We start from the raw sequence: 22,394 nt of genomic DNA on the forward strand, positions 1-22,394 counted from the left end.
AAAACTAAAATAATGATTATATTTACTTCAGTTGTCCGGAAACAATACACCTCGCGACATATATTTATTTATTATATTTTTATCAATATGATAAAAAAAATTAGTTGTATATTTGAATTGATAATTATTTATCAAATATAATTTTCAAATAAATATTTTTTAAAAAAAATTAATCAATAAAATGAATTAAACAATCTTGAAAAAAAAATGTATAACTAATTGAATTTATTAATGATAATTAGACTTAAAATTAATTTAGATTAAGAGTAAAATTTACTTTTTTAACTTTATAATGTATCAATTTTCGATTTATAAATAGTTTATGAATCAGTTAAGTCATTTATAATAATATATATATCAATTTATAATAATAATTTACGTATAAAAATTAATTTTACTCAAAATTTATTGGTCCAAAGCAAGGAACGATGTGAGGCCAAAATTAACTCCGCAGTAATTACCCATAATTTATAAGCGTGTGATGATTTACTTAAGCTAGTTTGAAAAGTCAACGTATATATTTCTCGGCTACGCTTTATGTGGGCCCCACGAAATTAATCAGAATTTACTCTCCAACGTAAACGTGTCGCTCATCTTCCCCATTTGCGTCAAACGTCGTAACTTTTTTTAAAAAGCAACTTACAATTTTGTTCCCACCAAAAAATATTTTTAACCTCTCCAAATAAATTTTAATTTTTTTTTATAAACATCATATATATTATAAGCAATAAAATTTATCCCAGAATAATACTTATTTTTATGAATTATAAAAAATCATTTTTAAGTGTGAGTAATACTGAAATTGATTGATCTTTTAGAAAGTTTTCGTGCGTAAGTTGTTGATGTTGTGTCATTTGATATGTTAAGAAAAAATGGTAAGGCTAATATCTAATGGATATGAGACAACACCAACATATAGACACGCACACCGAGCTATTAGCATCAAATAAGTGCATTATGTGCTGTCACAAGTATAAAAAAATTAAAGATGTGAATTGATTAACAATTATATATTGTTACCCAATAACAAACACCGGATGACCTTGTACTGTGTTTGAAAATAACAAGATAGCAAGAAATTTTCATTCTAAATAATACAAACATCCTTTTGATCTCTTATTCTATTTGCCATGATTTCCTATATATCTTACATATATTTAGTAAATATATTTGCTATACATGTGAATAATGCAATAGTTAAAAGAGGTAGATTTGATTTTCCATAATAAATTTAAAATAAAAAAAATTATCCTATATAAATATTATTCTAATGAATTACAAATTTCATCGATTTATGAAATTTTTATAAGTTCATAAAAAAAATACTATGGCATCTCTAACTTTCTTAGATATAACATATAGATACACACAAGTGCTTCAAAAGGTCTTTTAAAATATAATAATAAAAATATAGATTATAATATAAAACTAATTTTTTTTTTAGAAATGAAAAAAAAAATTGAAATTGAAACAATGAAGAACATACTGGCAAAATCTCCTAAATTATGACGTGGCAGTTTTGGAGTGGACGGTGTACTTGAGACACCCTCCAGCGGATGCATCAGAAATTAATACTGAAAGGTGTAATAAGAAAAAGAAAAAGAATTGCTTATTTATTTAGTATATTTAGTATTTAGTATTGATTGCTGTATTAACCATCACTTCTCGTTCTCTGTTTCTCTACCTAAAACCTGTTGCCTTTTCAAATTCTTTTTTCCCATTCTCTGTAATCTCTTCTGTTTCATCTATAGCTGAGAAAGCAAGAAACATATACACAACACATATATTTTTTGAATAATTTCTGTTCATTTATATTTGTGGGTGAAAGGTGAGGAAGACATGGGGTGTTTCCCTTGCTCTGGAGAATCATCGGTGAACCGGAAAATGGAGAGAAAGAACAAGAATAACATTAAGAATGATCGGCGTAGAAAAGCTGATTATTCGCAGCAGCCTCAAGGTACACGTGATCAAATAAATATATGAAATGAGATATCGATTTTTTAATCATATTTTTCAATCGTGGGATTTCGACAAGTTTTATTTTTTTTAACTTTTCTTTGAGAGCTTCTGGAGTTTTCTACGTGGATTTTCGGAGAAATCTTTGTTTCATTCCCTTTTTGGTTAGGGATCGGTGAAGGGTTTTCTTTGTTCCATTGTCATTCGTGGGGAGTGCAATTTAGTTTTTCTTGATTTGCATGTCTACCTGTGTCATTCTACGGCAGCCATTCAATGCTATTGAATTGCATGCGCCTATCCCTCATCTGCCTTTGGAATGAATTTATGATTTTACGCGTATGGAAGAAGGTTTTTTTTTTTAATGGTTTTTATGAATTCTTAAAAGTTTTCTGGCTGGTGGGTAAGGTTTCTACATTTCCTTGTTTCTTTATTTCGATGTTATGAATTTTTGTTGATTGATCGTTGAAGGGTTTTAGAAAAGGTTGAATTTTGTTGCATTTTTGGGCCAAACCAGAAATATCGCTGATGGGATACGCAATCTGTGAGATTAAACCATATATACAACACAATCTCAGGAAAAAAGTAAAAATTGAATCTTTTGTTCGGAGGAGAGTGAAAGTCATCTCAAGTAAAAACTTTCTCTCAAAATCTCGAATTATTTTTCGGGTTGAGGGGCGATCAAGTAATGCAGCCTCCCGATGTGTTTAGATTCATTGGTCGATTATTTAAGATATAAAATTCTTTTGAAGAGTTTGTGTGTTTATTGCATCATCAGTGTCATGAATCATTTTGTTTGTTGTGTGACTTTGTGTTGGAACAGAGCAAATGGTGATGCTTTTGTCATACTATAAGGCATATTTTGGAAAAGATCGATTTAGTATTTGTTCTTGTTTGTTTCCACAATTTTGTCCTCTATATTATAATGATATAATAGCATAGTGGTTATGTTTATCCACTACAACTTAATGTTGGAATTAATTCTTCAGCTTTATTTGTCATTTTATTTTCTTTATGTATCTTTTCTTTCTGTATGATTGTCCATATTCTTTTAACACTGTTCTTTTTCCTTTTGGTTTATGTTCTTTAGATACGCACAAAACGAGTCCACGTGATAAAATTGTGAAAGAGGATTCAAAGGATGTAAATCATTCTGGCATAGAACACACGGTCAAGGAGGTGCCTGATGCCAGTAATAGTTCTTGTGACGGAGAGACGAAAGACGTCAAAGCAAGGAAATTTGCATTTTCTGATCTAGTAGCTGCTACTCAGAATTTCAAAGATGAATATTTCCTCGGTGAGGGGGGATTCGGAAAAGTTTATAAAGGTCATTTGCAGGACACTGATGAGGTCAGTTGTGGTATTGATGATGCATTTATCCAGCTTTCTTATGACATAGTTGATATATTCGTTATTGGCTTCTTTTTTGTTAGAAGATTTAGTATAAGTTTCAAGTTGCGGAGTTAAATAATTTGGCGGTATTATGCAGATTGTAGCGATCAAGCAACTTGATCGAAATGGATGCCAAGGGATTCGGGAATTTGTGGTAGAAGTTCTAACATTAGGTACAGCTGACCACCCAAATCTCGTCAAGTTAATTGGTTACTGTGCTGAAGGAGATCAGAGGCTATTAGTGTACGAGTACATGTCACATGGTTCTTTGGAGGACCATTTACATGGTTTGTCTCGCCAAGTGCTATGTTTCAATTTCTTACATAGTTGGTGACCAGTATTTCACTTTGTGATATTTACTTTCGCAGACCTTCGCCCTCATGTAAAATGGCTAGATTGGAACACTAGAATGAAGATAGCAGCTGGTGCGGCAAAAGGCTTAGAGTATTTGCACGACAAGATGAAACCGCCCATCATATATCGTGATTTGAAGTGTTCCAACATTTTGCTCGGGGATGGATATCATCCAAAACTATCGGATTTTGGATTGGCAAAAGTCGGCCCTTCTGGAGATCAGACGCATGTTTCGACCAGAGTGATGGGCACGTATGGATACTGTGCACCTGATTATGCAATGACCGGACAACTTACATTCAAGTCCGATATTTATAGTTTTGGTGTTTGTCTTCTAGAGATCATTACGGGCAGAAGGGCCATTGACAACAGAAGATGCGCTTCAGAGCAAAATCTGATCTCATGGGTGAGTATTATCTTTGATTTCTACTTCTACGTACTCAAATTCTTGTTGTTCAACAGTAAAGGGAGAACACTTGTTGATTTCTCTGTAGTAATCTTCTTTCAATCGATTAGATCAGATGGTTTCATGACACATGATTTGCCCATTTTCGAGTTTATGCCACTCTTTATGGATCCTAAAAGAATATTATAAGGTTAATCCAATCAACTTTCTGAGAACAAGGTGTTGATTTCTTGACTTAATAACAAATAGTATCAGAAATCCATTCATATTGGTGGCATACATCAGCTAGGAGAAGTTTTATCATAAGCGCAACATTTCTTCAATTAGAAATCATTTCATGTCCTGCGATGTCTAAATAGTTTGATCCCATGATAGTATGCGAAGGACTACTTCCTGTAGAAGTGAAAATATCTTTTATGGTTACATTCTTGTCCCTTTGCAGGCCAAACCATTATTCAAGGACCGCAAAAAATTCCATCAAATGGCTGATCCAGCACTGGAAGGTCGATATCCCGTGAGAGGCTTATATCAGGCTCTTGCAATCGCCGCGATGTGCGTCCAAGAACAGCCTAACATGCGTCCTCTCATCGCCGATATTGTTATAGCATTGAACTACCTTGCTTCCCAGATATACGATCCGAACATCCATCCTATCCAAACTCCCGGAAAGAGCCCTGCTTCGCGCAGAGTCAAGAGAGAAGAGGAACACAGACACCCTGCTCACTGAGTTAAATGGTTTTCGTTCCTCAAATGTAAATGAAAGTTGAGGTAAAAAGAAAGAGATACATAAAAACAAAAGATAAAGCCTTTTTGATGTGGAAGAAATTTAAGCATTTGATACGTTTTAGTGCTTCTGGAGAATGCTTGAGATTTGGATCTGGTTTCGCATGGGATGTGAGTTTTGTAAGGTTTTGATCGATTGCTAAATGCGAGGAGAAAGGGTTGCACGTATTTTATTGGGTAGCTACTTATTCTTTCTTGGCTCCAGTTTTGTACGAAATTGCGCTATTTTTTCTGCATTAAACTCATGTTTAATCTACATAGTTCAAACTTTATGCAATATTCTTACAATGTTTTTATATCTAATTTACAGTAATTATTATGTTACATTAAATATCTATTTATAAATTTAATAATTATTAATTTAGTTAATTGCTTGAATATATTATTTTACATAATTAAGGAAAAATTGATAAGAATCTAGAACTTTTTTTTTTTTTTGGAAATATACGGAGGATTTGGATTTGTTCTCTTGGATTATCAAGAATACATATTTTAATGAAATGATGAGCATAATTAAAATAATAAATAAATTATAAAATCATTAAAGAGGAGGAAAAAAATAGAAACAATTAGCATTGTCTAAATACTGTGCAATTTCTAGCATGCAGGAGACACTTTAAAGCAGATTGATCAATGTTTTGTGAGATCGGTACACTATCACTACACTTTTTAGTTGGCCACGAGTTATTTGATGCAATGTGCATGCAAGGCCCGCCTACCATTTCAGTTCCTAATGATTAATTTTGGACACTCAAAACATTTCTCAAGCACAGAAAAATCCTCTGATGTAACCTTGATTGAGGTAACGTCGAATGTAATAAATACAACTGAAATGTTTCACTGTGTTACATTTACAGGTAAAGCTAGAAATCTAGCCAATGATGTATATTTGTGGCCTAATTTTATCTTAGAATGAAGCTTGATAGTCTCTGCGGTTAACTTCTTTCTTTCTTTCTATGAGACAAACTTCACCGTCCGAACTATAATTCGATAATCTCGCCTTGTCTGCAGTTATCCACCCATAGGTACAAAACCGAGTTCTTTCTTGAAGGTAAAACTCTACAACAATCCCTCCTAGGTGACTGAAACACAGCAAAAAACGTGGTTTATTTAATAAGAAATCGACATATCCGATGATAAGTTCACGTTAACATTATAAATGTGACTTTATTAGAAATTTCAAGCTTACCCTCTTCCATCTGCCGCTATCTGGCCTTTTCAAGATGACTACAGACTCGAGTTTTTCAGGCGAATCATGTCTCCATCGGCAATAAGGTTGCGACTCTTTATACCGGGAATAAACCCCGATGATTTGTTTCCTATTCTCGTCATATTTAACGGAGCTCAAGTAGAACAAGAACGGCTTTTGGCAAGGCTGCCTAGCCACAGGCCTAGTGTTGAATGCATATGCAGTATAATCGGCTCGTTTATACCAGTTCAGAAACGTCCTCGTGGGCGTTTCTAGCTCTCTAGGAGAGATGACACCCCTGACGATTTGAACCACATAGCCCCATGAAACAGAGATGGACCAGTTCCTTCTCTTGTTATAACAGATGGATTGTTGGATTATGCTGGCCGAATCCTGCTTCACCGATTCGAACAGACGTTTAATGCCCTCAACTCTAGTCATACCGGGGAATATAGGATCCACCACATCAAGATGGTGAAGTGATACCAGTGGAGTTACAGGGTGTGCTCCAAGAAGGCCTAATAGGTTCCCATACACATCATACTGCATTTCAAGAAAACATATATGTATGGTAATTTTCAATATTTATACAGGAAAAAATTGATAACTTTGGGCTTATTAAAGTAGTCAGAGATCTTACTTGATGAAAACCAGCTTCTTTGGTTAGAGGCACCCCCAATTCTGCCATACAAGCTTGAATCCTATCATCACTCCCATACAACCCAGGGTACCGTTGAATACACCGATCTTGCATTTTTTCGATCTCTTTAGCCAAAGGATAGCTAATGGCGAATCCCCCTCCACCATAAGCCATAGCATATGAGAAAAATATATTTTGAATATGGCTTTCTGATGAACTACCAATATAGTAATACTGATTATGATCATATTTCGAAATCACTCTTAATACATTTTCTACCATGAAAACTGTGTCATCATCTCCCATGACAAACCACTTCACATCTTTCATCCCCAACCTTAGAGTCTCCGAAACCACCCTCGAGATCCTCAAGGCCGATCGCTTTCCCTGTCTGTTCGTGTACTGATATTTTGAAGTATCGCCCGAGATTCGAATATCTGGCAATCCTTCCTTTCGATTAATCCTCACCTTCTCATCTAACCAAACGACCCCTCTAGTCTCCCCGGGCCTCCACCACAACTTTATGTACTCTTTCCTCTTTTCCCAGAGATTCGCAGAAGCAGCAATGCAGAAAACGACATCTTTAAGCTGGATTTCATCTCTTTCACACGACGGGGGCGAAACAACATCACTTGAATCTTTTTTAGAAGAGCAATTTACGGGAGGTGGGGGGTGATTTTCCACAATCTTTTCCAGGCTTTCCTTAGCATACACAACGGGAGATGATAAAGAACAAGGGGGACTTCCGTCTTTATTCAAAACGAGCTTTGTGGAGTAAATGGAATAAATTAGAAGCATGGCCAAGACTAACCAGGTTATAGATGTGCGAAGGCTGATGAAGCCAGTGTGCGGGAGGCGATGCGAGGAATGGTTCATTGGGCTGGCGATGGCGAATATTTTACTTTGAAGATTAATGGAATGGATTACACCATTAGCGTAGAGTTTGAAAGTTGCAGAGGAGAAAGGGTGCTTCGATGGAGAAATGTCCGGATCTTGGAAAGACAAGGGAAGAAAATGTTTGTTATAGGAATGAACGAAGAGGAAGGCGGGGTTGGCTCCTGGGCGCCAATTATTTTCTTATGAAATCAATCAATTATTATAATTGTGAATTAATATTTATTGCATATTTGTTTCCCTTTTTCAGGGAAATCAGTTTTTTGTAAATATCAAATATTTTTAAATGTTCTTTGGATCTTAATTAAATTTAGTGATTCTAACAGAGTTAAAATCATGTCTCAAATCTAGGTTGGTGCAAACACGACTTGAAATAAGGTTAATACGATCATATATTCTTAAGAATGCAGATGTCCTTGTTGCGGTCTGATTAATCAACAAATGTTTGGTTTAGAATTTGTTTTCCTTGATCGGTAATAAACAAATCCATGCAACAATTTAGAACTTGCAAGTTTGTAAGCAAGAAAAGTAAAAGATTCAAACTGAATTGGAAAAAAGTAGAGGTTAAAGAACATATATACCAACACACAAAAGAGATATATACATTCCACGAATAGAACCCCAAATAAAAATGCATAAGAAATCTCCCAGAGCAACACTAATTCTTTCCTGGAAGTGGATGAAACAAGAATTTACTTATTACCTACTTTCATCTTATTCTCTCAGCTTTCCCATTCCTCAGTCACCTTGGACCTGAAAGCTCCATGCAATGAGCGTCATAGTCATCATCCATGGTCATTGTCACACCAAACATGCTCGACTGATCGTGATCAGCGTCCTCATTTCCCGGGGCAGACATTGATCGTGACTTCCTATCCTCGCGCGAAAAATTTGTCGCAGTATTGACATAATTATGCGTGGCTGCCCACTTTTCGGCAAGGCCATCACCTTCGAGCATTCGGACAACCTCAGACATTTTGGGACGATGGGCAGGCAAGTTTTGAGTACAAAGCAGAGCCACTTGCAACATCTCCCCTACCTCAATCCTGTCGTAGTTTATCCCCAATTCTCGGTCCACCAATAACTCGACTTTCTTTTCTCGCTGTATTTGCTTTACCTGCATTCAAACTTCATGTTAAAGACAATTGGAGAACAAGCAAATAGGTGTTTATCAAAGCCATCACAGCAAATGAACCACACATATTCATTATGTTTTCTTTGCCGTGGTCCAGCTCATCGTGTTTGTGCAATGCTATAACTAGCAGATGTAATGCTAAGGATAGGCATACCCATTCGAGCACAGCTCCTTTCTGGTTCGCTGATTTTCCAAACTCAAGTGCTCTCATTCCGGTAATAAGTTCTAACAGGAGAATTCCGAATCCAAAGACATCAGTTTTCTCGGACGACTGACCAGTTGAAAGGTATTCCGGTGCAATATGACCGACCGTACCACGGACAGCGGTGGTTACATGAGATTCAGCATGATCAAGTAGTTTTGCAAGGCCAAAGTCACCAACAACAGCTTCCAAGAAGTCGTCTAACAGCACATTGGCAGCCTTAACGTCCCTAGTGGATTATCTTTGGATCACATTGCTCATGCAGATATAGAAGCCCTCTTGCAGCACCAATCGCAATTCTCTTTCTGGTGTTCCAATCCAGAGCCGGCTTCCCTGCGATTATTATATAAAAGGTCTTGAATACAAATTTGAATAAATTTCGTACAATTAAGGAGCCACTTTTTCACACTCATAGTAAAATAAAACACAAGCGTTTTCTTGCGCCATAGCTTGATAATTAAGCCGTTCGTTTATTTTATTCATGCTAGTTACCCAAAATCTAAGTCATTCCCTTCTTCTAATCTCAGATTTGATTTGATATCATAAAGAACATTTTGAATAGATCAAAAAGTACGTTCGAACCAAAAGAAATCCGAGGATTTGCTACCCTCAAATTTCCATAAAAATCTGTGTCGTGGATTTTTAGGCATATTATGTCATAATTGTCCAATAATACCAAACTCCTACTCAGTCAAGAAAATTATCAGGTATATTCTTGATTTTTGGGTAACTTGGTAATAGAAAATAGTCAAAATAGGCAACTGTCGACATTACAATAGAGTAGCAAAGCACAAAAAGAAAGATTCTTTGTTATCTTGAAACATATCGGAATGCAGTTGAAATGGGCCATGTTCCTAACTCACATGGCCTAAAGTTGGAAGTGACTTCAATCCCTACTGATACTGAGGTCCACCACGAGTTCATTCGTGACATGATTTGTGCATTGGTTTCCACCTAATCACGAGTTAGTCGAGGGGGAGCGACATAGTCTATAATTTGACAAAACCAATAATATCTTTTAAATCACTAGTGAAATGCAGGGTAGGATCCTCTAGTGACTTCTCTGCTTCGATCCTTAGTCTCCAAAATTATTAATCTAAATTGCTAGAAGAACCCATAGCAAAAGATAAAATATAATTAAAAAAATCTGAAGGAAAGATTCCCACCTCTAAGCCTTGCCGCCACACTGCCATTACACATGTAAGGATACACAAGAAGCCTTTCATTTGGTGTGGCACAGTATCCCATAATGCGAAGCAAATTCCGGTGAACGGCTAGGCTGATCATCTCTAATTCGGTCCTAAACTGTGATTCTCCAGTGGTTCCTGTCAAATCTTTCAGTCGCTTGACCGCCACCAACGTCCCATCAACCAACTTCCCCCTGTAAACGTTTCCGAATCCTCCGGTGCCAAGAATGTTCTTCGAACTGTAATTAGTCAGTAGCGTGTTGGAGTTCTTTAAATGTGAAGCATCTAAGATTTCCAAGACTCGTAAGATCCTCTTCTTGAATGTCTAATGATAGAATATAATATCGATGAGATATTAGAAACAGTAGTAAATATAACGTATTAGTACACTTGGGGTGAAATCTACTACCTGTAAAGTTTAAATTGGATTGCGCTCTCTTCGTGTTTCTTTGCCAAACAAGAAATCCTAATGTAACAACTAAGATTAATACAAAGCTAAGGCTCATTCCTAGTGCAATTGATAGTTTCCTGGAACTCGACCGGCCTGGATTTATGCAAGGGAAATAAGCTACAGTTGCTAAAAAGAAAACAAAAGTTTCTTGGACGAAAAAATGAATGCATAGAGAATTGATAATTTACCAGAAGATGGATCCATGGTAAATGAAAGAGGGCTAGCCAAGATTGATCCAGAACATTTTTCATTGGAGTGAATCCCACAGATTAAAGGGTTACCCAATATGCTGCAACATAAATTCGTTACAACAAAAAAACGACAAAACAAAAACAATTATTTTCCATCCATGATTGAATTACAAAAAATAAAGTCAATATTATCCATAGTACAGAATTGTGCAGAGAATCCATACTTAAATGTTTTGGTATGAAAAGTGGGCACTGGTCCACTGAGATTGTTGTAGGACAAATCCCTGTACAAAAATTCAACAAATTCAGAACCTCCTATGATTCACATGTTGAAACAAATACTAAATTTAATTCTATTACCTATAAGACAACATGATAAACAACAAAAACAAAATGTAGAAGTTCAATAGGATAGAGTGATCATACTCACAAGAAAGTAAGCTGGGGCAGACTGGCTAAAACCAAAGGAAGAACCCCACTCAAGCAATTGTTATTGAACCTCCTATACATTACAAGACAAAATACGGACCATAAGGCACAACAACTAAAGTTTTAGAAAGGGATGTAAGTCAAGGGTGAACTACCAGGGTGAGTAGAGACAATCAACTATTTGTTCAAAAATATTTTTAGTTTCATGTATAATTTACAAGAATCAATTTCTGTATGCAGTCGTGGAATAGTTTTTCAAGTAAATTTGTAGTGTGGTATTTTATTATTTTCCTTTCAATTTTTGTCTCTTCTTCCTAACAATAAGAACCCGGGTTAGTATAAAGGCAGGGGCCCAGCGAATGGCCTTCAACTCAAAATATCACCATTCTCCCAATCGAATTGATCTAAAAATTGTTTACTATATGACTCTAAATAGAAAGTCCCAGCAAGAATAATGGGGAAGAATACACTCACAGATACTGGAGATGATTCAAGGAACCCACACACTCAGGAATATGACCAGAAAACTTATTACTAGAAAGATCCAATGTTTGAAGACTGGAAAGATGGCCCAATTCTTCTGGAATATGCCCAGAAATATTGTTATTTTGCAACAGTCTGCAGATAGAAATATAAAAATTTCAGAATCAAGTCACTCTAAGAACTACCACATGTGAAAAGTTTCAACAATTTGCTTACACTTGTTTGAGGTTTGTGAGATTTGCTATCTTCCCTGACAAAGAACCTGATAAACCTTGGCTAGGAGCTCCGCTGTACAAAATTCATTATCAATTCTAGGCAAGAAGACAGTTTCAGGCAAATGTTTCTTTTTGCCTCACACAGTAGTGAATTCAATTCAAAACATACACACACACACACACACATAAATACAAATACATATATGCAACTCAATCAAAAATATTTAGAAAGCGAAAATCAAGAATACTCACAAAGCAGTGACAAGATTATCAGAATTACAAGTGATCATAGACCAGCTACAAGGGTCAACAGAATCCTCATCCCAGTTGCTCAGAACTCCATGAGGATCATCCAAACTTTCCCTTATACCAATCAATGCTTCAACTGAAACCCAGAAAACAATATCCAAAAGAATCGATTTCAACAAGCTGAAAAAGGATTTTTTACATTTGAAGATTCCCTTCATATCATTGCCGTATTGGAGTCTACATACATACCTTCAGGATTCCGAGCTTGAAATGAAAGTGCGGTAATGAAGAAATACGCAAGAAAAAAGAGAGAAACGAGACATTTGCTGGTAACATGAGACATGATGTCAAGAAACCATGAAGCAAGAAACAGCACAGAGAGCTGAGAAAAATTTTCACTTGACAAAAAAAACCATTTATTTACTATGTTAGAACACTACTAGCTAATCACTTATGTTTCTTTATATCTTTCCTTTTTCTCTCTCACTGTCACCAATAAAACTTTATTCAAAGCAACCATCTTTTACTGTATTGAACCCCTTCTTTTTCGAGTATTTTTAGACACTCTTTTTAATCTTTTGAATGCGGGGGAAAATACAAGCGATGAGATAAAAGTTTATTCTCTCACACACTGTGTGTGTTGGTGCGTTGTGTGGCGATTCTGTACTGCTAAGGGTCCCTGCAGGTGTGTCTGGTGCATCACTGCTTTGTTTCTCCTTTTTCTTCGCCGATTTGCTAAGCTTATTGCTGGACTTGGTACTTTGGCTTATTGGACTTTGGCTTATTAGGTTTTTCCATTATCAATTAAAATTGGATATCTCATGGGTTTTTTAAGTGGGCGATAAATGTGGAATGAAAGATGTCTCACATATCTGAGCATGAGTGAGAGAGTTTGTATTGAGTTTCGTTTCCTGAAGGTTTAAGAATAATTGGTCAAAAGACTATTTTGCGTGCCTACACAAGTACAAATCAATTGCTCGATTTGCATTGGGAAGTGCTCGACTTGTGTACAAATGCAACTTGAGTGTGCCGAATGTGGGACCGATCAAAAAAAAATTGTCCACCAATATTCGCCGGTCTTTTGTTATTTTCCTGAATTTTATTTTAGAAAATTTCTCCATATATTTCTGAATGTGACTTTTCATCTGCTGACTGTTGGTGTTCATATGACTTATTGTTGGTGCTCTAGTTGAGCAACCTTTGCCTGGTTTATGACTGTCTATATGAAACCTAAGTGTTTATGTATAAAGACAGTCCCGAGTCCTTCAATCAGATCTCACACTCACATATTACTTTCAACTCTCTTCTTCTCACTGCCACCTGTTGTCCTGCAACTCTGCTCGACTTGTGATAAAGTTCAGGTATTTCTTCAGTTCGTCGACATATTTCCTTCGTGCTAGATTATTGTTGGTTGTCCCGTTATATCCTGGGAAAAAATCATCTAACTTGGTCCTTGAAACACATATCGGATGAGACGAATCTGTTTTAAGGATATTGTACTTCATACATGTATCGGTTTGCTTTACTGTTTCAGTTTCACCTACTATATTTTCTCACGACATTGTTCATTAGTTTCTGTTCGGCTTTTTATATACAACACTTTATTTTTCTTTCGAGATTGCATAACACTTATTTCGTTGTATTTTCAAATGTTTATCCCGTACAAAAAAAATAAAGTAACTAGATCCATATTTTTTTTGAAATAAAAGAATGAGATACTCAGAATCTTTTTAACTTTTAATTTTCAACTAATGAATAAGTGTGCTTCAAGATTTTAAACAACGAATACTTGGGATGAACAAATATTTGTGAGTACGGAAGATTGCCAAAGACTGGAAGGATGAAGTAGAACAAGTTAAAGTAATAATGAGAGGGAAGAAGCTCAGAATTTGAGAGTGCCTGTATATCTCACGGCTATTTTGTTTATAACTCTGGTCAAACTTTTTTTTAAAAAATAATCTCCAGTAGTATATTTGTTCACTAGTTATTTTTTTAAAAAAAGTTTGACCAAGTCTATTTTCACGTCAAAAATAGCAATTATTTTAGAATGCAAATTTTAATTTTTTAAAAAAAATTAAAAAATTTGTTTGTATAATTTGCTTTGTCAACATTCTTATTATATGAACAAAAATGGATTATATAGCAGAGACAGATGAAGTATTTTTTTAATAATATGTGGGATCTTTTTAAAATGTTGGTTTTGAAATATAACATGTTAAATTATAATATAAATTAATTTTTAAGTACTATTGTGATTGATTTTTTTTCCTAAGCTAGTACAAGTGGATTAACATCTGATCAGTCGCACATCTGGTCTGCCCTTTTTTTTCTTTAATTTCTTTATTTTTTAAACATGGTATGTCCTCTAGTTCTCTATGCATTTTAATTTTGTTTTGTTTAGAAATAAAACAAATTTTTATTTTACTAACTCAACTGATTAATTATTTACTAGTTTTTGTACGATTTAAAATTTAATTTTTAACAATTAAGCATAATTAAAATATATTTATAAAATAAACTATCTCAATCATTTGTTTCTACTCATAAAAAAAAAACCAACATGGATAACTGAATAAAAGATTTTTTTAATTCAAAAATATCTAATATATATATATATATATATATATACACACACACACATTAAATAAACAATATATGAAGATATTATTTTACAAGTAAATCTAAAAAAGTATCTTCGAAACCCTCTCTATTTAGAAACCTCATCGATAATAATAATAATAATAATAATAATAATAATAATAATTCAATTCATTGCTTGTTGTAGCCAAAACATCAGAGAATAATAGGCATTACAAGAAAAGTGAACAGATGCATTTGTGGTTTTGGGATTTGATGTGAGAAACGGGACTCTGTTCTCTTAGGCATCAGTCTGTTTCTTTTTGTTCCTCTTGCTGCTCTATCTAAAGATTAGACTACACAATGCCATGGCTCCATTTTTTTACATCTCCTCTATTATTACCTCCAATTTTATTTTCTTTTTTCTTTTAAAAAAGAAAACAATATATAAAACGTGCAAATTTGATCCGTGAAACAGTCTCTCAGATTTTTTTTCCATGATTGAAAAGAATTATTCTAAATAACTCTCGAAAGATGGGTTTATATGCATGTTTGTAAATTTTTTAAAATACATCAATTGATTAACATGTAATCTTATTTTTAAATTGATAATATAAATGTAAAAATAATATTATTTATTATTGTGTGAATATAATTTTGTATAAAAATATCATAGCTTACATATTAATTAAAAATACGAAAATGAATTTAAAAAAACAATGTTGTTACGAAAATATTCAATTATTAAGAATTAAACAACATTTTTTTGATCATCTTTTATTATTATTGAATATTACATTAATTTGTATAAATCATAAATTAAAAATCACAAAATCAATTCTATAATTCAAAATTTCCTCGTGTTATTAAAATAAAAAATTATTAAATGAACAATCAGCCAAAAAATGAAAAATTTGAAAAAGAAAGATGAAAATATATATAGAGATACACTTCGAAAATTTGAGAGAGTAATATAAATAGATGAGAGGAGAGAAGATATGAAGATATGTGATGTGAAGCGACAGAGAGAGAGTTAGAAGTTTTAAAAATCCATTCAAATCTTTGGTGTGAACCAAATACAATTTTTTACAATTTGTAGTTGTACCTTAGGCTTTAATGTTTGTATGTCAATGAATTCCATGGAGTTATTAAAAGTCCATGGAAAATTTGAATACCTGTAGACTTTTATAGAGTTTATAAAAGTCAATGTTGACTATCACTTGACTTTTTAAAACTCCATAAAAGTCTATTTTGAATACCACAAGACTTCTATAGAGTATGCAAAAGTCTTGATTGAATACCTCTAGATTTTAAAAATCTACAAAAGTCATTAAAAGTCAATAAATTTCCCACGTTGAATACACCCCCTTAATAAAAAATTATTTATAAAGTTCTTAAGTTTAATAAGATTTCTAATTTCTTTACGCACAAATTCAGTAATACCAAAATATATATGCACAGAATTATTAAATTATACACACTACAAATTTATCAGAATTATTATTAGTACCAAATAAAGCCGGGGAAAAGGATATCCAAGAAACGTTTTCCATAATTAAAAAATAAAACTTTATCTAAATACTATAATATAATTTTGAATCGAGAGAAAATGCATGATGATTTTAGATGAGTGGGCCGATTTAGCTCTTCGGGGGGATTTGTTGATATGGAAAAAGAAAAAAAGTTACGTAACAAATTAAAATATTTTATATTATATGGTCCCTGTCAGGTGTATAAATTATAATGTATGCTTCCAATGCGGAAAGGCAATGTTGCAAATTGCAGTATGCACCTTTTGCTTTTGCTTTATCTCACAAAATATCCTTTTACACATACAAGCAAAGTAGGTTAACTGGATTTGAACTTTGAAATCACCCACACAAATATATACGATTATATATATATAAAAATTTACTTACCAAATAATAAAATTAGGTCGATCATACCGGATATGTTCGTGTAGCATGTAATAGATCGAATATATGATATTTTTGCGGTGAATTACTCGCGTGATTAATCTGTAAGTTTTTCTAAACTTTTTTTAATAATTTGAACATTATACTATAAAGTTTGTCAAAAGAATCATGAAAAAAATAAATAATTACATGCGTTTGGCTGGGAATGCCATCTCGACTTTAAGCTTAATTGGATGGCCTTTTGTTTTGTGATGGGCACTTGCAAGAATCAATTCCCCACCCACGCATGGAATGGAAGAATCAAACGCACCCCAACAAAGATTTCGATTTCCAATTTCCCATGCACACTTTAATTTGTTAGAGGACATGGAACTTCGTTTTAAATTATTTATATATTTTTTTAAAAAATGTCTCTTTAAGTTTTCAAATCTTTTAAATTGCTCTACAAAAGCAACTTGAGGTTGAACCTTAAAGTATTGTCCTAAAGTGGCATCCGAGGATCTTTAATCTTTATTCTTTTTCATATATGTATAAGGTCCATAGAAAAGATCATGAATCTCACATGTAAGAATAAATGTGGATTGTTAGATATACATTAAGAAAAATACCCTGAAAATAAGTTGAACTCAACCATTTTTGAATCGATGAATTTGAAATTTTGGATTTCATAAAATCTATTTTCTCATTTTTATGACATTGATTAAAATTGAAAAACATTTTGTGCCAATTTTTTTCAATTATCTGTATAGTATTCATTAAGTTGATGAAGATGAACATTTTAAATTTAAAGTATGATATAAAACGTTATGTATCAAAATGTGAATGTTGAGAAGAAAAAATCACATGAGAAAAAACTGAGAAAATAAAATTCCCGCAGGAAGAAAAGTAGAATATTGGACCAACGAGGAGGCTCGATTGATCAGCGGGCCAGCCCAAAAATCCTGCTTTCAAATTCGACGAATGGAAAATAATTTGAGGCAAAAAAATCATATCATAATAAAGTTTGATACTCACGTGAAATTTAGGATCCGATTCCAGCAAGTGTCACTAATCCAGATACAGGTTCCGAAATTACCCTGAGCCTGAAAACTGAGGATATATGGGGGAGCAGCTAAAGGTGCTGCTGAAAACGATATATTGAATAATCAACTGAACGCTCAAACCTGATATTCATAGGAGAATACCTGAGCCCGTAATGGGCCTGTCTTCCATTTGGACTTGGGATGGGCCACGGGCTCCTGGGCCGGATCTTGATGGGTTCATCCCTGGGTATCAAAGTTAAAAGAGATTTATTCCTTAATTGGCCATTGCTAGAACAATTGACAAATGTTATCTTACAATGAAATATTCATGATTTTATTCAACTTGTATCTACAAACAATGAACGTTAAAGAACAGAAATGGAATTTGTTTCCATGTCAACAAATGAAAAGAAAGCAATGAAATCAATTAAAGATCGATCAGAGTTAATTAGAGGATCAAATCTTCGGCATTGAGAATCGAGTCAAAATGAACCATAGGCTGCATGAACGAGTTGAGATCCTCAAAGACGTCGTCTCCGTCGTACGAACAGAAGTCGTTGGATTCGAAGCAAGTTTTTATGTCATCTGGAATGCAGCTTTGTGGTGGATATTCAAACTGATCCTGTGGTGTGGAAGAGTACTCAGCAGTCAAGGTCATTTCCATCATTTCCTTGAACTTTGAAGATTGTAGCAAAAGGCCTAATGCTGATGTGGTGTTCGCGGGTCGTGGCTGGGATGTGGCAGCATCAAAAACGTCGTCGGAGGGTTGTTGTAAGGGTGGGAGGGTGGTGGTGGCTACCACCATGTCCAGGTCGTGGTTGTCACATGGAACCATGTTTGGTTCCATATTATCGTGAAGCGTATTGTCGATGTTGTTGGGTCTTAACCATTTGATGTAGCGACTTAGATCGAAGTTCGTGACAGCGTTGAGTCCACGATATTCGATAGCTGCCATGTCATATGCAACGGCAGCTTCTTCTTGTGTAGCTGCAAGATTTTTTAATGATCATATCATATAAATAGTTTAGCGGAAAATTAAAAATATGAAAATTGTGCTAAGATTGAAAATTGGACCTAACTCAATCCCAAAAGCTAACTCAAGGAGGAGGATTCTCAAAGCCCATATATACAACTCCAAGGTTATTTATCCAACCGATGGGGGACAATTAACAAATTGACATATGGTTCGAGTTTATAGCGCATAAAATATAATACAAGTTTGCATAATTCAAGATTTACCATAAGTTCCGAGATAAAGATATTTATTGCCAAAAACTCTTCCAATTCTGGCTTCCCATCTTCCATTGTGGTGATGTCTGCAAGAAGAATATTGCCACAAAAATGAAAATAAAAATATATCATGAACTATTAATATTCTTGACATACATGCCCGAATTGATATTAAAATATTGAGAATACCAGTAAAATTAATATGTAATAATTATTTTAATTTAATTTAACCTCTCAATATTGTCTCATATCTCGGCATAATAAATGGATTTTATCCTTAGTTGTAAGATAATGAAATATTATAATTTTATATTTTCTGTACCTTGCAACTCCTCTATACTTGGATACTCCCCTTGAGAAACCACTGCTTTTCCTGTAATTTGTCAATAAATAAAAACTTAAAATTACAAATGTAAATTTTATAAATATTAAACATAAGGTTGAATTATTTTTCATTAAAATACTTGCCTCCTTAATGATCCAATATATTCTTCCCTGGACTGTACCTCCATCTCTGTCAGCTCTTTCTCATATGTGGACAACTATAATTCAAAATCATCCCATTATATATAATTACAATTCTTAATTCAAATCTAATCATAAAATACAAGTTTATATATATATATATATGTGTGTGTGTGTGTGTGTGTGTGTGTGTGTGTGTGTGTGACAATTACCGGAAAATTGAGAATAGTGTCTTGGCCCCAATACTTAAGTGCAGCCAAGTCATAAGCATGCGCTGCTGCGTCTTCATCATCATAGGCACCTTCACACATTCAAAAGATGCAACCAAATCGATCATTTACGATCTCGTAAATCACGAAAGAACGAAGAATACTGTCCTTACTACAATGCGTAATTTTAATCATCGTGTCGAATTTTACAAGATATATTTAATGGATGTAAATTATGTGATTCCATCGTTAATTCGTTGAACACGTTTTAATTTGTGGGACGACGGCTAAGTGTGATCGAGACTCACCAAGATAGACTGCATTTTCGGTCAAATTCCGACCAAAGTACCCACCACCATGCATAGAGAACAAGAAGACATGATCAGTACTAAAAAAATGAACCAAAAATTTAAATAAAGAATCCAAAATTAAATAATAAATTAATGTTGCATTTCATGTATTTTTCTTCAAGGAAAAAAAAAACTAACCTTGTCTGCCTTTCTTGTTTTGTGCCTCGTTCCAGCAATTCTTATCCCACAAATGTGCTTCGTATCTCCCCGTCCATCGGTGCCTACGACATACGTAAAACCGAAACATATTCTCAAGTTAGTCGAGGCCCTAAATATTTTACATAAACCGAAAATTTGTAGTAATGTATATACTTTCAAATTTTGATGACTAGTTATTCGTCACATTTATGCACTGGCCATCGAAATATTGATTTTCGACTAAAAATAAACGATCAAATCTTAAAACCTCGTCACCCCGCGATAAACGGAGCTTCGTTGAGGAGGTGAGTCTCTAGGGATCGTTTTCCGAGTCCGTTTAGCCTTCATCCCGGGATTCGTAGCGTGGTTAGCATTAGTGTTCTTCGAAGAAGGGTTATCAAGAATGTTCTTCTGTGGTAGCTTGCCCATAGGTTTTATGTATGTAATGGTTAATTAGGAGAATGGTTGAAGGATTGATATGCCTATATGTCTTCGAATGTTAGGGTTTTTAAAGGGAAAAAAATGAGGTGAAATAATGTGGGCTGGCAAATGGCTAACTGCCGGCATGAATGATTTGGCCGTCTCAGCCGCATCTTTCCACATTGTCGTAACTTTATTTTGGGCTATTTGTTGTTTTTGTTGGTGAATTTATTTCTACATAAAGTGCGATTAATTTGTTAATAATATCCTTTTGGATTTTTTTTATATATTTTGCATGTGGGATATTCGAATTTGTGAATCTAAAAATCATGAATAAAAAAGGAAAATATTGGTAATGCTAAAGTTGTCTTTTAAACTATGTAGCGTTATGTATCGATGGCTCCTACAACAGTAACAATTGCTACTCCACTACTACATTATTACTTTCCTAATAATTATATAAAACTATAACTAATGGGATTAAAAAATAAAACTTTGATTATAACACCAACGGTAACGTTATGATACTAAAAACGTAACTAAATTAGTGACACTATCAATATTCTTCAAGAACTGTGACATTTTTTGACCATCTTGAGTTCACTTATATTATGATCTCGTTTTCGGTACCGAGTATTACGACGACCATGATGCAAACGACTCTCCCTGATCTAATTGGGATGAATTGGTGACCTCGGCTTGATCGATTAAGGGTGTTTCTCAAATGTTATCATATTATATCCTCCATTCAGGCTTCTCATTCGGTTCCCGATTTGTCAGGTATACTACGAAGAATGAGATGGATCGGTAGGAAATACCATTCCGGCACAATATGAGGCGGCCTGGACATCAGATTTGCAGGAATAAATTAGGCACTGAACTTAGGTTTCGCAGTGCTTATGGGCGTAGTCAAACTTAAGAGAGTGTATTACATATCTCTTAATTTGCATGAAAATCATCTATATTATTCCTTATTAGCATACCCTAATTTTAGGGTTGGGTTCAGCACATGTCAAGCTTTTCATTAAGAACATCTTCCCTTAGATGCGGAAACCATCGACATGCACTTTTACCCATGGATTGTGGGGGAAAAAGTGATAATTAATTTGTTGTGCTTCTGACAACATTAGATATTCTGCTTGATTTGTGCGAGAAGATAATAAAATGATGTATTATTCAAAGATAATAAATTGAAAGATATAAAAAATAATGAGATGTACAACCCAAGTTGTAGAATTGAGTCAAACATTGAATTAATATGTATAATGAAATAATTAATATGATATATCTTTTACATTAAAGTGTTTACAAGTTCAAGATGACATGCAAAAGGAACATCACACATCACCAAGGCAAGACTTCTGGTTTTTGTGATGCTCTAATTAATGAATACAAAGCTTTTTAATTATGTGCCACTGTCAACGTACGTTATTAAATACACGCATTATACTTGATATTTAATTTGTACGAAGACTTCTGTAAAAGTCGATTGAATACATATGTGGCAAAAATTTGTGTGAGACGGTCTCACGGATCGTATTTGTGAGACGGATCTCTTATTTGGATCACCCATGAAAAAGTATTACTTTTTATTGTGAATATGGGTAGAGTTGACCTGTTTCATAGATTATGATCCGTAAGACGGTCTCACATGAGACTCACTCGTCAAGAAATAGTGAAAAATAAATTCAAATTATTAAAGTTCATAATCGAAGCTTGCAGAACTTTTTTCAAGAACATGCAAAGGTTTAACCATATATGTTTTGATCAATTTAAGATTAATTTGATTTCTTTGCTTCATCTTTAAGGGAAAAAAATGTTACTGCTATCAGTAAAATTGTACAGATTATGGTCCATCTGCTAATTATTTTTATATATTATATGGGAGTTTTAAATTTTAAAATACTAAAATAT

The 22,394-nt window shown here is 34.0% G+C and overlaps 4 protein-coding genes across 4 annotated transcripts; 1 reads left to right on the plus strand and 3 right to left on the minus strand.

Annotated features, from left to right (window-relative positions):
• The first annotated feature begins 1,662 nt into the window (after positions 1-1,662).
• LOC140839952 (probable serine/threonine-protein kinase PBL7) lies at positions 1,663-5,056 on the plus strand. Its single transcript, XM_073206972.1, has 5 exons — positions 1,663-1,957; positions 3,044-3,303; positions 3,443-3,632; positions 3,714-4,105; positions 4,548-5,056. The coding sequence occupies exons 1-5, from the start codon at positions 1,840-1,842 to the stop codon at positions 4,830-4,832; spliced, it is 1,245 nt and encodes a 414-aa protein (XP_073063073.1). The 5' UTR covers positions 1,663-1,839; the 3' UTR covers positions 4,833-5,056.
• An 809-nt stretch (positions 5,057-5,865) lies between these two features.
• On the minus strand, positions 5,866-7,710 carry LOC140838030 (uncharacterized). Its single transcript, XM_073204115.1, has 3 exons — positions 6,718-7,710; positions 6,078-6,620; positions 5,866-5,970 (listed from the first exon to the last, which is right to left on the minus strand). The coding sequence occupies exons 1-3, from the start codon at positions 7,591-7,593 to the stop codon at positions 5,869-5,871; spliced, it is 1,521 nt and encodes a 506-aa protein (XP_073060216.1). The 5' UTR covers positions 7,594-7,710; the 3' UTR covers positions 5,866-5,868.
• A 444-nt stretch (positions 7,711-8,154) lies between these two features.
• On the minus strand, positions 8,155-12,881 carry LOC140839950 (probable LRR receptor-like serine/threonine-protein kinase At2g23950). Its single transcript, XM_073206971.1, is given in 13 exon segments — positions 8,155-8,728; positions 8,901-9,179; positions 9,181-9,281; positions 10,115-10,382; positions 10,384-10,460; positions 10,545-10,679; positions 10,775-10,875; positions 11,002-11,061; positions 11,208-11,279; positions 11,681-11,824; positions 11,906-11,977; positions 12,157-12,289; positions 12,403-12,881. Coding segments are annotated over 13 exon segments (1,911 nt in total). The 5' UTR covers positions 12,497-12,881; the 3' UTR covers positions 8,155-8,353.
• A 5,235-nt stretch (positions 12,882-18,116) lies between these two features.
• LOC140839297 (AP2-like ethylene-responsive transcription factor At1g16060) lies at positions 18,117-20,489 on the minus strand. Its single transcript, XM_073205935.1, has 8 exons — positions 20,329-20,489; positions 20,061-20,143; positions 19,881-19,889; positions 19,576-19,664; positions 19,367-19,440; positions 19,221-19,271; positions 18,908-18,984; positions 18,117-18,655 (listed from the first exon to the last, which is right to left on the minus strand). The coding sequence occupies exons 1-8, from the start codon at positions 20,487-20,489 to the stop codon at positions 18,117-18,119; spliced, it is 1,083 nt and encodes a 360-aa protein (XP_073062036.1).
• Between the last annotated feature and the right edge of the window lie 1,905 nt (positions 20,490-22,394).

The sequence above is a fragment of the Primulina eburnea genome, chromosome 8 (assembly GCF_022965805.1).
Source record: "Primulina eburnea isolate SZY01 chromosome 8, ASM2296580v1, whole genome shotgun sequence".
Lineage (NCBI taxonomy): Eukaryota > Viridiplantae > Streptophyta > Magnoliopsida > Lamiales > Gesneriaceae > Primulina > Primulina eburnea.

Bases quoted from the DNA above. Each gene is read 5' to 3' on its own strand.
- LOC140839297 (XM_073205935.1), bottom strand. From the start codon at position 20,489: ATGGGCAAGCTACCACAGAAGAACATTCTTGATAACCCTTCTTCGAAG. The intron at 19,272-19,366 runs GCAAGTATTTTA...GACAAATTACAG, and splicing joins TATATTGGATCATTAAGGAG to GAAAAGCAGTGGTTTCTCAA. The intron at 18,985-19,220 runs GTACAGAAAATA...TTCTTCTTGCAG, and splicing joins AAGTATAGAGGAGTTGCAAG to ACATCACCACAATGGAAGAT.
- LOC140838030 (XM_073204115.1), bottom strand. From the start codon at position 7,593: ATGAACCATTCCTCGCATCGCCTCCCGCACACTGGCTTCATCAGCCTT. The intron at 6,621-6,717 runs GTAAGATCTCTG...CTTGAAATGCAG, and splicing joins AAGAAGCTGGTTTTCATCAA to TATGATGTGTATGGGAACCT. The intron at 5,971-6,077 runs GTAAGCTTGAAA...GCTGTGTTTCAG, and splicing joins ATAGCGGCAGATGGAAGAGG to TCACCTAGGAGGGATTGTTG.
- LOC140839952 (XM_073206972.1), top strand. From the start codon at position 1,840: ATGGGGTGTTTCCCTTGCTCTGGAGAATCATCGGTGAACCGGAAAATG. The intron at 3,304-3,442 runs GTCAGTTGTGGT...GGTATTATGCAG, and splicing joins ATTTGCAGGACACTGATGAG to ATTGTAGCGATCAAGCAACT. The intron at 4,106-4,547 runs GTGAGTATTATC...GTCCCTTTGCAG, and splicing joins AGCAAAATCTGATCTCATGG to GCCAAACCATTATTCAAGGA.